General features: G+C 42.8%; 1 protein-coding gene across 5 annotated transcripts in view; it reads right to left on the bottom strand.

Annotated features, from left to right (window-relative positions):
- The window catches only part of ap2m1 (adaptor related protein complex 2 subunit mu 1), a 57399-nt gene extending 40659 nt beyond the window's left edge, over positions 1-16740 (bottom strand). For all 5 annotated transcript variants that reach the window (XM_033031764.1, XM_033031766.1, XM_033031767.1 and 2 more), the window contains exons 1-2: positions 16620-16740; positions 2754-2870 (exon numbers count right to left, since the gene is read on the bottom strand). In XM_033031764.1, the coding sequence (XP_032887655.1) occupies positions 2754-2827 (74 nt within the window). In that variant the 5' untranslated portion in view covers positions 2828-2870; positions 16620-16740. The remainder of the gene's footprint in view (positions 1-2753; positions 2871-16619) is intronic.
- Positions 16741-17552: the final 812 nt, after the last annotated feature.

Below are 17552 nucleotides of genomic sequence, written 5' to 3'. Positions count from 1 at the left end.
TAATGTTGGTAAATTAAGCAGAGTATTCTTGATTACCATAAAATGACACCTTCTGGTAAGTACATAAGGATGATCCCATTGCAACACAATAGGACCATACATCCTCAATGCACTTTCCTAACCCCATACTGGTAAGCAGTCAATACCTAGATTTACAAGAGCAGCAACAGTGTGGTGGTAATGGGCTGCTGGCTATATTCGACAGGAAATGGCGCCGACCTGTAGGGGGTATGGCTGCCTAGCCTGCAGCTGTCTGTTTTTTCATATTTTTTCTTATTTTTAGTTAGTTTAGTGTTTTGTATTTGAGGAGTTCTAGCTTTTTTATGTGTGGGGGAGGGGGGGGGGGGGGGGGGGGAAGGGGGAAACTAATTTTCAGGGTCCCTACCTGGTCGGAGATGCAGCTTTTCTCCGGGCTGCACTTTCGACCCGTCCTCGCGGCCTACCAGCGGGCCTGGAGCGGCGTTTCCTGAGGGGATCGGCCGGGGCATCGGCGGCGGCTGCGGACCTGTGGGTCCGAGGAGCAAGGGGACCGCCCTGAGCCTCGGCATCGGCGGCACCGGCATCGGCGGCGGCGGCACCGGCATCGGCAGAGCTGCGGGTGTGAGGACGGCGGTGCAGCGCTGGAGCGCCATTGCGGGGCGGGCGGTGCCTTGCCTGGGTCGCCACGCTGGAACTCCGGTGAGCTGTTAAAAACATCGCGGAGCTGCGGACGGCGGCGCTGAAACTTTCCATCGGGAGCCTGGGATCTCGCGACGAGATCGCCAGTTGAGCTCCATTCGGCGCGGCCTTGTCGGCTCCGGAAGCCACGGTCTCGAGTAGGGAGGCGGCCGTTCCAGGGTTCCCAAGCCGCTGAGAGGACTCTCCCGACGCCGGAACACCATCACCCGGCGAGGACGGCCTGGAACATCGGGCCTCCGTGAAGGCAACTGTGGAGGCCTCAATAGGCCCGACTATGGGTGAACATTGGGGATGGGACTGGACTTTGTGCCTTCCCCCATAATGGGAACCATTGTGGGGGGATGTTTTGATGTTTTGATGTTTTTATGTTGAAGCTATTTATTATTGCTATGTTTGTATTCTTTTTTATGTGCTGCATTGACAAAAAGAATTTCACTACACCTAGGTGTATGTGACAATAAATACAACCTTTGAACCTTTGAAATAAAATTAGGGAATGATTTAATAAGATTTTCAAGGATGCGCGTTTTCAATGAAAAAATAATCCCGCCAAAAAAAGAAAAATTCTCATTTGTATATAACTGTTAGAAAAGGAGATATAAACTCCTTCAACATGCAAAGATTAGAAACTTTATTAAGTAATAGTATGATAAATTATGACCACAGCACGGACGTAGGAAAGGTCCATCAGTCTGAAGAAGGGTCTCGGTTGAAATTCCTTCTCTCCAGCGATGCTGCCTGTCCCGCTGAGTTATGGCAACATTTATGTCTATCTTAGGAAATATCTACCATGATTGGATGGGGTTTAAAAGTGATGAGAGAGCTAAGCAGCGATGGAATTGGTTCTACTGATGGGCATATTGAAAATAACAGAGGCATTTACTGCAGTAATAACAGTAGGGATTACTGCAAGAAAAGGACTGTGGAGGATAGAAATAATTTTATTACGGTACAATAGGTGAGGGCAGGGGGAAGAGAAATGATGGGAGAGCGAAAAGAAAGGAGGGAGGGAAAAGATGTTTAAATTTAGAAGTTTCACGATTGTTAATCAGAGCTCTTGACAAAGAGCCACAAGACCTTCCACCCTGCATTTTAAAAGCCATTCTTGAAACACGGTTCATGCATCAATGATATTTGGAGATAAGACACTACAGATGCTGGAGAAAAAAAAAAACTGCTGCAGGAACTCAGCAGGTCACGCAGCATCTGTGGAAGGTGATGGACAGTCAATGTATCGGATCAACACCCTTCTTTGGACTGCAACAACAGTAATTTGGTTGAAGGAAAACAAACAGGAGTCTGATGCTTCTAAGCTTTTATCATTCAGCCTAACACATTTAGGTGACACACTCAATATTAGTTTGCAGAAATTCTAAAATCCATTTCAAAATAGTAACAAAGCCACAATGGTAAAACCACAGCACCAGTACTTAGTGATGGAAAGAGCAATGTTGTGAAAAGACTGTTAGAAAGTTCCCTTTTTTCTTCTTCACAATTTTGAGCGGCTCGAGATTTTTTTTAAGTACAGATAAAAGCAGTCAAATAAATTTGATGCAAGTCAGCATTCTGGAAGCAGAGAATGGATGGCATGGACGTCACAATTATATCTGGGTTCAAAAATAATAATAAGCCGAATTGCACAATTTTGCTTTGAAATTTGTTTTATGAGTAAATCACCTGTGGTTAGAATTATTTTAAGTTTACATTAGAGTACTAGTTATGCAAATCTAATATCTATTGGATACTGTTTAAATCATTTACTATGTATGCACAATTGCTTTCAAACTATTGCCATAATCTCTGGCTACTGACCTTCAAAACAATCCCCCAAACGCAGGTAGAAAATTATTTTGTTCATCTTATTTACGAGCCCACTGCCAACCATCCAAACAATGATGGCATGTAGTAGTTATTATTCCATGCATAAAGAACCGCTGACTGCACGTGACCAGTTTTTCGGGAAATTCACCATGGTTCACGGCAATATCATATCAGTAACAGTACAAAGCAAAATGATCTTAAAGGTAGACAAGTTACAAGAAAGAAAAGACTGCTTCAATAACAATAGTACTTACCCAATGTCATCCCTGTAGACTCTGGAGATAAGAACTTCCCCCTTGTGATTGTAAATGAACAAGCCTCCAATCATGTTAGAATCTTGATTAGTGCTTCCTTCCCATGTTGATTAAGACCTAAAGCAAAGTAAAGAAAATATCACTGCAGGTACAGCTTTTGATCTCAGCCATGTTACACTTTTTTTGGTTTGTATATTTTCCAATTATTCAGATTTACCTTAGATAATGGCTGCTACTCTACTCTTGCACATTAATGATTCAACTTTGACCTCAGATTGCTTTACTTCATAAAGAATAGAGTATAAATTTAGCAAACACAGATGCCATTTAGTTTAATTCCATTTCCCAGCAAGGTCACAGAGTATTTAACACAGTATTAACATGTGAAGAGGCAAAACATTCTCACAGTCACACAAGGACAGTAGGGAAAGATTCACCAATGAAAACTTCTTAATTGTATATAGGTTCCCATTTATATGACTTTTCTAAATAAGCAGAGCAAGAATAACAGTGTTAACAATCACAAAGGACTTTGAAACTTTTAAAAGTGGTGAAAAGTACTACACAAATGCAAATCTATTTTTTCTACTCAACAATTCACTCAGTGCTGAAATCAAATGCACGTTGTTGCAGTCCTGATTATTTTTTCCTGGAACATTGGATTAACAATTCCCTTTCTTGTCCCTTGAATTTTATATTCAATGGACAATCAAATCCACCCAAGCATCATTTATCTCATTGGTCTCGTTGTTTTACATCAGCCATCCCATTACTGTGCTGGGCAATGGATTAATCATCATTTCAAAAACGAAAGTGCAAAATGATTCATCTCAGCAGAGACCACAGCTTCTGTCATAATTTACGACCCTATTCCCAAAAGTTATGCATTGCTCCAGGCTGAGGGTTTTAGGATATGCAGCGCCAATTGAAATCGGTACACCACATTCTTAATCAGGTAGCAATATCAAATTTACACAAATTGGATTGTAAAGGAAGCAAATGGATAAAGTCTCCTTGATTAAAAGCAATCACATTACCATAAATAAATAAACCCATAAGAAAATTAAACTCGTTAGATACCACCCCAGATGTGGGCTTTTAATATCTCTGGATTTACCCTCGAGAAACTAAGCATTTCCACAAATACCCGATCAATGCACAGGCCAGATCAATGTTGAGTTTAGACTACAAAATCAACCAACTCTGCTCGTCACATCAGCTGAAGACGAATCACACAGGCAGTTTACAATTGATGCCGCACGGTGGTCTCATTCCTCAGGGATATAATGTACCATTTCCCCCAGAACGAGCTCTCTCGCGAAATACAGACGCGCCCTTTAAAAGGAGATGCTTTTCCAACCGCCTCGCGTACTATCCGCAAAACACCCTCTCGCAAAGTCATCTAATGTAACAGAGCAGGGGCGGTGGCCTCATTTGAATATAAGGGTATTAGCAGTCGGATATCGCAGCAGTGTGCTATCCTCTCGCTTCTGATAGAGGTTGCAGTGACCCTGCTTTGCAAAGCGTTCGTTTCAACCTCGATGCGGCGTTTATTGCCTGCAATGTGTTCTTGTTATAGAAAAAAAATGTTAAGCCTGGGCGTGGTCTGCTCCCAAAAAAACTCACACTTGAATGAATGGCAGCTCCGGGAAATGGAAGTCTGCAATGCGACAAAGCAGCCCGACCCATGCAGCGGGATATCTAAACCAGAAACTGGCTGCGGGTGTGGAAGTCGAAAACACTCCGTGGGGATAGAATTAAGCATCTCATCAAAGCGTGTTGGCGTAACATCATTCCTCAACCGCCAAACGATAATATTTTAAGGACAGACTCATAGTGCGGGAGTAACTTAGCGGGACAGGCAGCATCTCTGGAGAAAAAAAAGGATGGGTGACGTTTCGGGATCGTTGAACGACGGGGGTGGGGTGAACACAGCCGGAGGCGAGAAGAGCTTGCCCCCTACCACTTTCTTTTAGCCTGAAGAAGGGTCTCTACCCGAAACGTCATCCATCACTTTTCTCCAGTGATGCTGCCTGACCCGCTGTTACTCCAGCACGTTGTGTCTATCTTTGGTATAAACCTCTATCTGCAGTTGATTTCTTCCACAACATTTTAAGGACAACTGAAATTGGGTGATATCGGATATTGGCTTCACAGGAGGCTAGATGCTGGAGTCCGATGCAAATAAAAAAACTAACTGCTGGAGGATATCCGCGGGTCGAGCAGCATGGGGGTGGGGGTTCGGTGGTTTAAACGGAAGATAGACACTAATAGCTGAATTAACTCAGCGGGCCAGACAGCATCTCTGGAGAAAATGAATAGGTGACCTTTTGGGAAGGGACCTTTCATACTTCTTTTTCAACTATCAGCGTTTTACAGCTGTGCTTTCACTCACTCAATGGTTACGCTGAACTCAAACTGGTACACAAATGTTTCACCTCGGGGTGAATCTGTGGAGGCTGTCACTGAATTATTCAGTACAGTGGTTATTGAGTTGATTGAGCACATTCTTCTCGATTCATGGCCAAGTTCGCAGGGACTTGTATCCCCACTTGCTGGGGGCGTTAACCGTGCCACTAGGAGACTGAACCAAACACCGTGTGGTTCCGGGGTACAGTATTGGAACCTTATGTGGCAGAATGAGTCCATCAGTCTGGGTCACCATTCAAAGTTCAGCTGAAAACTCGCCATGCTATCTTAGCCACGACTGGAATTAAGTTTGTTGGATAATCTTGGTCCTTTACATGCCATGCAAAGCCAAGTTTTTGTACACGTCATTTCCGGCTTCATTTCCAAAATATGATACATAAACTTAAGCTCACAATTTAATTAAGTGAAGCCGATGGGTTAGCCATCAATAAACAGCCTACTCAGATATTACACACACTTCAAGTCCAAATTATATCTCTTGGACAGGCCATCCAACTAACTGATTAAACGATAATAAAGACTACAAATGCAGTCAGAATCAATGCCTCAAGCTTCAGATGTCTCGAGGGAATATGTAACATCGCATATGGAACAATGAAAAACCACTAAAATATGCAATGGGGTGAAGTCTGATCAGATATTCATCATGCAAACCGCCCATTAGAAAACACAAGATATGGTGAGTACCCAACATAATTAATCAATTCAAAACAGCTGTTATAAAATATTTTGTGGGGTGGGGCACACAGTGGAAGAACTGGGATGAGAAAGGGAAGAGCAGAAGAAATGTAAAACAATTATTTAGACTCCTGCATAAAGCAGCAATGCTCCAAGTTCTCAATGCTCAACCATGCAGTCACTCCTTGGAGAATGTGGTTGCATAAATTGTATGAGGGAACAATGATTATGCCAGTGTTGGGGGGCAGTCACAAGTTAAGAGAAAACTCACAGGAACAGCATACCATGTAGGAAAGCAAAATGGTTAATACAATATTTTCCTTTGTAATAAAAAGTTACAGAACAAGAATATTTGGAAACAGATCGAAGTACTACACGTAATGCCTTTAGACAAACACATTTTCACAAACCTCTTAACATGGATGATAGCCAAATGGCCTAAATGATTACCACCAACACCTACACTTGGGCAGCTAACAACCCAGCGGTATGAATATTGACATCTATAACTTCAAGTAACCCTTGCTTTCCCTCCCCATCCTAGTTCTCCGACCAGTCTGACTGTCATCCTGATTAAATTTTTACCTTTCTATGCTTCGTTGTCAACTTTCCCTCGCTAACAATGATCTATTCAACATTTTCCTTGACCTTCGTGTTCTTTGATGACTTGTTTTCACACCTTACCCTTCCATATCTGTCTCCCTCTCCCCTGACTCTCAGTCTGAAGAAGGGTCTCAACCCAAAACATCACCCATTCCTTCTTTCCAGAGATGCTAACCACCCAAATGTTGGTCCCTTGCAGTCAGAAACAGGTGAGTTGATCATGGGGAACAAGGATATGGCGGACCAATTGAATAACTACTTTGGTTCCGTCTTCACTAAGGAAGACATAAATAATCTGCCGGAAATAGCAGGGGACCGCGGGTCAAAGGAGTTGGAGGAATTGAGTGAAATCCAGGTTAGTCGGGAAGTGGTGTTGGGTAAATTGAATGGATTAAAGGCCGATAAATCCCCAGGGCCAGATAGGCTGCATCCCAGAGTACTTAAGGAAGTAGCTCCAGAAATAGTGGATGCATTAGTAATAATCTTTCAAAACTCTCTAGATTCTGGAGTAGTTCCTGAGGATTGGCGGGTAGCAAACGTAACCCCACTTTTTAAGAAGGGAGGGAGAGAGGGAGAGAGAAAATGGGGAATTACAGACCAGTTAGTCTAACATCGGTAGTGGGGAAACTGCTAGAGTCAGTTATTAAAGATGGGATAGCAACACATTTGGACAGTGGTGAAATCATTGGACAAAGTCAGCATGGATTTACGAAAGGTAATTCATGTCTGATGAATCTTATAGAATTTTTCGAGGATGTAACTAGTAGCGTGGATCGGGGAGAACCAGTGGATGTGGTGTATCTAGACTTCCAGAAGGCTTTCGACAAGGTCCCACATAAGAGATTAGTATACAAACTTAAAGCACACGGCATTGGGGGTTCAGTATTGATGTGGATAGAGAACTGGCTGGCAAACAGGAAGCAAAGAGTAGGAGTAAACGGGTCCTTTTCACAAAGGCGGGCAGTCACTAGTGGGGTACCGCAAGGCTCAGTGCTGGGACCCCAGCTATTTACAATATATATTAATGATCTGGATGAGGGAATTGAAGGCAGTATTTCCAAGTTTGCGGATGACACTAAGCTGGGGGGCAGTGTTAGCTGTGAGGAGGATGCTAGGAGACTGCAAGGTGACTTGGATAGGCTGGGTGAGTGGGCAAATGTTTGGCAGATGCAGTATAATGTGGATAAATGTGAGGTTATCCATTTTGGTGGCAAAAACAGGAAAGCAGACTATTATCTAAATGGTGGCCGATTAGGAAAAGGGGAGATGCAGCGAGACCTGGGTGTCATGGTACACAGTCATTGAAAGTAGGCATGCAGGTGCAGCAGGCAGTGAAGAAAGCGAATGGTATGTTCGCTTTCATAGCAAAAGGATTTGAGTATAGGAGCAGGGAGGTTCTACTGCAGTTGTACAGGGTCTTGGTGAGACCACACCTGGAGTATTGCGTACAGTTTTGGTCTCCAAATCTGAGGAAGGACATTATTGCCATAGAGGGAGTGCAGAGACGGTTCACCAGACTGATTCCTGGGATGTCAGGACTGTCTTATGAAGAAAGACTGGATAGACTTGGTTTATACTCTCTAGAATTTAGGGGATTGAGAGGGGATCTTATAGAAACTTACAAAATTCTTAAGGGGTTGGACAGGCTAGATGCAGGAAGATTGTTCCCGATGTTGGGGAAGTCCAGGACAAGGGGTCACAGCTTAAGGATAAGGGGGAAATCCTTTAAAACCGAGATGCGAAAAACTTTTTTCACACAGAGAGTGGTGAATCTCTGGAACTCTATGCCACAGAGGGTAGTTGAGGCCAGTTCATTGGCTATATTTAAGAGGGAGTTAGATGTGGCCCTTGTGGCTAAGGGGATCAGAGGGTATGGAGAGAAGGCAGGTACGGGATACTGAGTTGGATGATCAGCCATGATCATATTGAATGGCGGTGCAGGCTCGAAGAGCCGAATGGCCTACTCCTGCACCTAATTTCTATGTTTCTATGTTTCCTCTAGCATTTTGTGTCTACCTACAAATCCTAAGGCCAGCTGATCTGCTATCAAATAGACATATTACAAGGACTCAGTTTAATCTCTGAAAAACAATCACTCATTCTTAGGTAAAGCTGGTATTAATTTCAACAAATAATATTATTATAGATAGCCTGAAGAAGGGTCCCAACCCAAAATGGCTATTCATTCCCTCCACAGATGCTGCCTGACCCATTGAGTGCCTCCAGCAATTTGTGTTTTGCTCAACATAACGGTAACATGAGAATTAGTAAACACAAGATAGATCAACAGAAATGTAACCCTCAAGATACTCCAGTGTTTCAAATAGAGTGAATCAGCTAGATCTGCTGTGATGATCAAGATCCAAATAGTAGTAATGTAAAAAAATCCCATCTGTCTTTTTATGAAGTGCAGTTACCACCATCTTGGTCAAGACCGTGGGAGAGCACCATTCGTTAAATAGTGTTGTACGATCTTAACATTAATTACTCAAATCACATCACAAAAAACAGCACTGGCTATGCTGCATTCTCCAGTTTTATGCAATGAAACAGGAGCCCAGATGATACCATGAAGTGGGACCTGATTAAAACAGCAGAATTTAGCCAATACTCCTGATCCAAGCTTCTAATTGTGGGATTCAGAGGGATGAAAGAGCAAAAAACTTGGAGGAAAAAGATTGGGGACTAGCTAATTTGCAACTGAAAAATGATTTAGCCAATACTTCTGATCCAAGCTTCTAATTATTAGGTAGACAAAAATGCTGGAGAAACAGCAGCATCTACGGAGCGAAGGAAATAGGCAATGTTTCAGGCCAAAACCCTTCTTCATACTTCTAATTATTAATGTGGGGTTTAGAGGGATGAACGAACAAAACAATCTTGGAGGTAAAAGATTGGGGACCAGCTAATTTACAACTGAAAAATAATTTGCAGTCATACAGCTGCTTAAAAACTGTCACCAAGTTGTGGTAGGTTTTGTTCAGTACTTCGGGTGGCACAGTGGTGGAGTTGTTGCCTTACAGCACGAGAGGCGCAGGTTTGATCCTCGGGTACTGTCTGTACAGTTTGTACATTCTCCCTGTGGTGCTACGGTTTCTTCCCACTCTCCAAAGACATGTATACAGGTTTGCAGGTTAGTCTGATTCTGTAAATTGTCCCTATTACATATAATAGAACTAGTATGAACATGTGGTCACTGGTTTGTGCTGACTCGGTAGGCTGAAGGGCCTGTTTCCACTCTATCTCTAAACTAAACTTTATGGTTTTCCTGCTCATTCATGACTTTCTCTGTTCAATTATTGTTTTACTTGCTGAACTCCCTCAACCCCACACAATTTACTGTTTGTCTTGAAGAAGTCTGATTAGCTATCTCTCTGACAAATACAGAATTCAAACCAGAAACAAGGTCATGACATGGTTATCTGATTCAAATAAAACACGTACATTCCATTTTCCACTGATCTCAAAATGCTGCAGAGCACTTTGGACAATGATATTTAACATAGTCCAATGCTCTTATCATCTCAGACCATTCTCCAAACAAGTGCAGTCAATTGTATGTACAGACCACTATGTCATATTCCGAACTGTTGCCGTTTATGAAGCCCTGTCCAACACTGCAAACTAAGGATAAGCAAGATTTTGTTTCACTGCAACCTTTATTTCCCAAGAAAAACGTAAAAAGATCTTAAGGTATAAAAATCTTGGGGTGGGAGATTGCAACCTTCACCTGTTTTGACTAATGCAATCAACTTGGTGTGCACAAACATATAAGATCAAATAGAACAAGTTGTCCTACAACTTTAGGCTGTGCATGCCATACGCTAGAAGAAGAAGAAGTATAAAAATCTATTTTATAGTTTGAAGTTAAAATGTCCAAACAATTTTAAAAAATGATCGACCCAGATTTATTATTCTAATTTTCCAGAGATCAAAGTCACAAATTGATACAAGACAACTTTTCCAAAACAAAATTGAGCAATTAATCCACAAATGAACATTGTACTAAATTCATCGGCATTTCTGGAGGTATATCAAACAGAAGATGGAGAATATCTCTTGTCCTCCATCAACTAAATTTGAAACAAACAACAGAGTCATTGTCACGACAAAATTATATATAACACCAGTTCACGACTACAAGATGATATATCATACATCAAGATTATATGACATCATACAGATTGTTCTGCTATAATGTGATAGTTATGTTCCCAAGAAACCTCGTGCTATTGAAAACGGGGTTATAAAAACCATTGTGTTATTTTCAGCTTATTTTCAGCGTGTCAATTGGCAAAGTAACTTTTAAGTGGTTCTCTAAATCCCAATCAAAATCACATAATAACAAATTAGGTATGCGCAATACAAGTAGTGTTCCTAATTCATCGATTGCATTAGATCCAATTCGCATTGTGGATACCCATGTTATCACAGAACTACCTGCGCATTCCTCTGAATTAATCAGTTCCCATTTAAGCATGTCTGAAGTAGGGTCTCAACCCGAAGCGCCACCTAATCCTTTTCTCCAGAGATGCTGCCTGATCCGGTGAGTTACTCCAAAATTTTGTGTCCATCACCATTTAAACATATTCTCTATAAACAAAACATTTTGCCATATTTCACAAAAAGAGACACAAAGTACTAGAGTCACTCAGTGGGTCAGGCAGCATTTCTGGAGAACACGGATAGGTAAAGTTCCAGGTCGGGAGCCCTTTATGGTCCTGACACCACCTATCCAAATTCTCCAAAGGTGTTGCTATATTTCACAGGAATACTGACAAGATTTGACAAGGGCCACCTGATCAAGTTAGCAGACATGACCGAACGTTTGACTGAAGAATAGCTTCAAAAGAACAACTTGCAAAGGGAGGAACGAAATGGAAAAGTTGAGGCTCAGGAATAATGGAGGACAGACCCAGAGGTGGACCGAGGTCCTCCTTGGATTACAAATGCCCGGTTTGTACATACAGATGAGCATTTGGGAGACTGTCACAATGGATGGGGATGGATTTGTTGGTTGCTGCCATGCTGCAGGCATTTTCTACTGGGTGGGAGCAGAGTATTTCCACATGCCCTCTCTCTAAACCCAAACCCCTGAACTGCACCAATCAGGATAGGTCGAGCCAGGCAGACTCATTTGCTCACTTACGGAGTCTTTGGGGCTGGCTTGCTGGCAGACAGCTCCACTACCCACACTTATTTGCTCTCCTGTGTCTGTGATCCTCTCCCACACATTGGTTTCATTTATATCCAACTTTAAAAAGTTTGCGTTCCAAACGATTTTCAGGAACTGAACACAGTCTTAACTTGGGGACTGCTAGTATTTACATTTAAAGACTAAGAGGCCTGGATCTGTTAAACAGGGTGGTTATACATCTGGGAGAGATAGATTATTGGAGACATGGTCAGGGATGTGGCATGGTTTGAAAGCATGAACCTTTTGAAGTTGTTCATTGCTAATCAGAAAGCAATACTGATCAGCAAGTACAGATGGTAACTGGACCTGGTGTATGTCAGACCATAGCAACAAAGTCATTGATTGAGACCTGACGGGAAGTTGACCAGAATGCTGGAATATTATGATGTCCAGAGATTTTTCCAAGTATTCCATGAGTAAATTTATGCAGCAAAGTAGCACAGGTGTTAGAGCTACTGCCTCAATCTCCAATGACTTGGTTTCAATCCTGAACTCCAAAGCTGTCCGTGTGAAATTTGCAGGCTCTCTGTGACTGTCCCCAGTTTCCCTAGGTGCTCCATAAGCATCCCCTTTCCCAAAGACCATTGGATTAATTAGCCACAATAAAATGGCCCTATGTGGAGGTGAATGGTACAATCTGTAGAAGTTGATGAGAATGAAGGGAAAATAAATTGCACGTGATATTACCTTGAAAATGGGAATACAAAGAGCTAGCACCGGGCCTTTTGATGGGCCTCCTATGTCATAAAGGGAAATGAGACATGGAAATCAACTAAGGGAAGGTTGAAATCACAAGAAGCAAAAAATAGATGCTCTTACTGGTGGCAGAAAAATTAGTCTGAGGATCACTGGGGATTAAAAGAACAACATGGAAGGCAGCAAAGTTTCAAGTTACTCGTCAAGGTATGGAACAGTCTAAGACTGGACAACATAGATGGTAACTGACAACTGCGGCTTCAGATTTCACAACATTTAGCTGGAGGACATGTTTGTTTATTCAGTAGTTTAGAGATTCAGCGTGGAAATAGGCCCTTCAGCCCATCGAGTCTGCGCTGATCAACAATCACCTGTATACTTGTTCTATTCTACACACTAGGAACAATTTACAGAAGCCAATTACCTTACAAACCCACACATTTTTGGAATGTGTGAGGAAATCGGAGCACCCAGAGAAATCCCATATGGTCACAGGGAGAATGTGCAAACTCCGTACTGACAGCACCCGTAGACAGGATCGAACACGGGCTATGGTGCCGTAAAGCAACAACTCTACTGCTGCCCCACTGTGCCGCCCGCACCCCAACTTGAAAGACTAGAGTGGTATAGAAATAAAAAGACACTGGATGTTGCCAAGAAGCAACACATGGATGAGAAAGAAAGTCAGTTAATTTTAAACTATTAATTAATTCACCTTTTACATGAAGACACAGCCACCACATGTAGCACAAACAAAAATGCAATAGGCTTTGTTTAGGCAACTTAATGTTGTAGGCTGGTTATTTACTTGTACTTTATTGCAAACTAACAATGTGAAATGCAGAGATCAAATCTTCCTCAAGGCTAAACTAATGTTTCAAATGTGCTGAGCAACCAGAAAGTGATCTTAAAACAAAGCAGTAAAGGTTCTTAAGGGTTTCACATTACCGGAGAAGAGCAGAATCAAAATACACTTTGTATCCCATTTTCTCCCAAAGTAGATTCTATATCCTTGCAAACCTACTAGTATCCACCAGCTAGAAGGGCAAGGACAGCAAGAACACTGGAACATCACCAGCTGGTAGTTGCCCTCCATGTCACACATGTGTCCAAGTTGGAAATACATCACCATTCCTTCACCGGCACTGGGAAAAAATCCTGGAACTCTCTCCCTGCACCGTGGGTTTACCCACACCTTAAGATCTGCAGCAGTTCAAGGCAGCAGCTCACACCAACTTCTCAAAGGTAACTTAATGGTCAATTAAATGCTGCCTTAGTTTGGAAAGAGCACACCCCTTAAATGAATTAAAAATATACAGATTTTCATTCAATTGAGCGCATTTGTACATTCGCCCAATGATGGCAAGTATTTTCTTAAAAATTTAGTAAAAAGACATCTGATTTCTGATCACCTACTTACATTGGTGGCAATGTACGTTACAGTACACTGCCTCTAATGTAGGTGGGTGATAGAAAAAACAGGATGGAATTGATTAACTAACACGTTTGAACGGAAAAAAGTGGGAGCGTGGGACTGCTCCGAAAACTGGCATATAGACTCAATGGTCCAAATGGCTTCCTGTGTCATAAGGAAATATGAAGTAAAGATGAAGCAGCTATTTGTTACTAAGGTATACTGTTCCAGTTAAAGATATTGCACCGATTTAATACTGGATCAATGCAGCTGCCAACATAATTTAATTATAAATGCTAGTAAATTTCAATCAATTTCTAGCCTTCTTGATTTCTTGTGACTGGTGCAAAATTGCACCTTATTCAATGTGATGACAATATCAATATACCAATATCAATATGACAGATCAATATACAAAAACTATTGTGTCAAATGTAAGTTTACTAGTAGGCTATTCCATTATATGCCCAGTCCCAATGCATGTTTTGTCATTCAATGAGATAATGGCTGATCCATGACCTAATTCTACATACCCACCTTTACCACACGTGCCTGTAAAGGTGCAGCAAGTCTTCCATTATTTCTGTTCAGATCTGGTGCTTATGATAAATATACACTTGAAATTATTGTTTAAATTATCTTACAGATTTAATTATTAGTTACTACTTGCAGAAAGACCTCCAAACTTCATGTTATAGGAGCAGAATTAAGCCATTCAGCCAATCAAGGCATTTAATCATGGCTGATTTATCTTTCCTTTCTCCCCTTCTGCCCATAACCCCTGACACCCTTACTAATCATTTATACCACTCTCTGCAGGTAAGTGGCATCCTAATTACACCCCACATGGACTAACTCTAATTTTAGGACCTCCTAGTTTCAGACATTCCATCAGAGAAAAATGTTTCCCACTATATAGCCAACTGATTCCTCAGTTTCTTGAAAGGTTTGACCAAATCACCCCCTAAACTAAATGCTAAGAAATACAACATTAGTTTGTATGATCCCTTCTTCTAACTTCCCCCTTCTAATTTCCTGTCCTATTTACTATTCCCTGACATATTACAGAATGTTTAAACACTGCCAATGGACAAACTGATACTGGGCGTGGATTACCTTTCGGCCAGTTAAATATACAATAGCTGAATCATATTACTAGTCTCCACAAGTCTCTGGGTCAGAGAATTCCAAAGGTTCACTTTTCCCAAGCAAAATTAGTGAAAGCCATCACTCAAGCGAAAGCACTCTCCAGAGCTAGAAAGTCATTGGTTCAAGTTCTGAAGAACATATAAAAAAATACCAGGCTAACATTCTGATGTCAGCGAATTCACACTCACAGAGCTAGATGCTACAAAACAGACATGAGGCAAAAATCGAAAAAATTCAATCTGGTGGCATTGAGATGGTAATGCCACCTAATTAACTAGAGGTACACTACCCTTCAAAGGTTGTCAATCGATCTTGGTATTCAATCGAGTTGGCATGGAGAGGGGCAAGGGAGAAATTGAGTACATAGCCCATAAATGGAACACACAAATAATACATAATAAATAAAAAATCAATAAATCAATAACCACAATACTGTAGTACAAAAAACTGAAGTCCTTAGTGCAACCAAAGGCAGTTCACAGATGTTGAGGTCAGTGTTGTGTAGTGTTCAAGAGCCTGATGATGGTTGTTGGGAAGAAGCTGTTCTTGACCTGAAGGTCATGGTTTTCAGACTCCTGTACTTTTCCCCCCAATGATAGGAGTAAAATGAGAGCGTGGCCAGGAGCGTGTGGGTCTTTTATATTTGTTGCCTTTTTCAGGCAGAGCATCTATAGATCCTTTCAATGATGAGGAGCTCAGTGACCACGATGGATCAGGCACCTCTCTGTAATCTACTTCACTCCCAGGGTTTCAAGTCACCATACTAGGCTGAGATCAAACCAGTCAATATATTTTCTACTGAAATGCCATCCAGTTAACTAGAGGTACCCTGCCCTTCAAAGGGTGTCAACAGATCTTGGGGGAAATAAAAGACGCAAAGTGATGGAGTAACTCAGAGGGTCAAGGCAACATCTCTGGATAACATGGTTAGGTGACATTTTGGGTCGCAACCCTCCTTCAGACCAGACCCGAAGCATCGCCTATCCATATTTTCCAAATATGCTATCTGACCTGCTGAGTTACTCCAGCACTTTGTCTTTTATTTTGGAAACCATCATCTGCGGTTCATTGTCATTCAATGGAGCTGGCATAGGGAGGAGAGAGTGCGCAAACTAGTACATGACTTGATGTCTCATTTCAAGGAAGGCTTCTCTGAGTGCAGGGGATGGATGTGGGATCTGGGGTTGGGTGTGCTGCCCTTTGGTGCTGCATTTATTGGTAGTCGGAGGAGAGGGGCGGGGAGATAATCTCCCCCAAATTACGATGTGGTGAGAGGAGAGGAGAGCGTGGGAGGGAGGAGTGAACGTGGGGAGAGAGGGGTGGAAAGGGCTGGAGGGGTGGAATGGGAAGGAAAGGGAGACACTCCCCAGGATTAATGGAAGCCCTCCCTCTTACTAATCACCTCCACCCTCCCACATCCCACCCCCGGGATGCCCACACTGCCCCCAACCCGGCTGACAGGGTGCAGCTTGGGGCAGAGCTACGGCCTCAGCCCGGGGGTGTCCTCCTGCCCCCCAAATCCCCCCCGGGACCACCCTCCACAAAATGTCCGCCGCAGTCCAGTGCTGCGGCCACTGCAGGAGCTGCCCCATCCCGCGGCCACTGCCACTGCCGGGCGGAGGGAAAGAAAAAGTCTCCGCGGAGGTTGAATCCAAGGGAGAGACCCGCCGGAGCTCCCGTACACTCCCCCGGCTCTCACCTGCCGCTGCTCTTCCCTTCGGCCGCCGCTCACAAAATGTCCGCCGCCGCCCTCCTGCCCGGCCTCAGCTGTCGCGCCGGTCACATGACACGCCCACGCTCGGACGACGCCAACGTCATGACGCAGGTGCATGTCTAGTCATGTGACCCCCCTCCCCTCCATGGAACCTGTTGCTCTACTCCTGGGATTGGTGGTGGAGTGGACTTGTTGAAAATCTGAAATACAAATTGTTATTTTTCATTTTTTAATTTCATCCCTGATCTTTTCTTCTCCACATTCCTTACTGCCCAACCCCATTTGTGAAGCCACAAATGGACACAAAGTGCTGGAGTAACTCAGCAGGTGAGGCAACATCCCCGGAGATCGGCACCCTTCTTCAGACTCAAACTGCTGGAAGAACTCAGTGAGTGGTGAGAGGAGAGAAAATCTCCCCAAAATTAATGGTTGGTGAGAGGGGAGGGGAGAGTTGGGATAGAGGGGTGGACTTAGGGAGAGGGTCTTAAGAAGGGCCCAGCAGTTGTATCCTTTTTAATATTAACCAGCATCTGCAGTGGGTTGTTTCTATGTCTTGTTTCACCATTTCTGACCCCCTTAGCTCAATGCAACGCACTTCATGGAGAAACAAGGAACTGCAGATGCTGGTTTACAAAAAAAAGACGTAAGGTGCTGGAATGACTGGGTCAGGCGGTACCTCTGGTGGATAGAAAGTGCTGAGGTAATTCAACAGGTCATGCAGCACCTCTGGAGAACATGAATAGGTGATGTTTCATGTTGGGAACCTTCTGCAAACTGATTCATAATTTCCCAACATCATTCAACCATTATCCTTCCTAATCATGTGTTGCCACCCCCATTTTCTTTTTGATGGGTGGCGCTCATTCAAGAAATCCGCCACATTGATCAAGTAGATTGTATATTTTCATGAAATCTCCA

The sequence above is a fragment of the Amblyraja radiata genome, chromosome 13 (assembly GCF_010909765.2).
Source record: "Amblyraja radiata isolate CabotCenter1 chromosome 13, sAmbRad1.1.pri, whole genome shotgun sequence".
In the NCBI taxonomy this organism is placed as follows: domain Eukaryota; kingdom Metazoa; phylum Chordata; class Chondrichthyes; order Rajiformes; family Rajidae; genus Amblyraja; species Amblyraja radiata.
The sequence above is the reverse complement of the archived record's forward strand: the minus strand, read 5'-3'. Positions and strand labels throughout refer to the sequence as shown.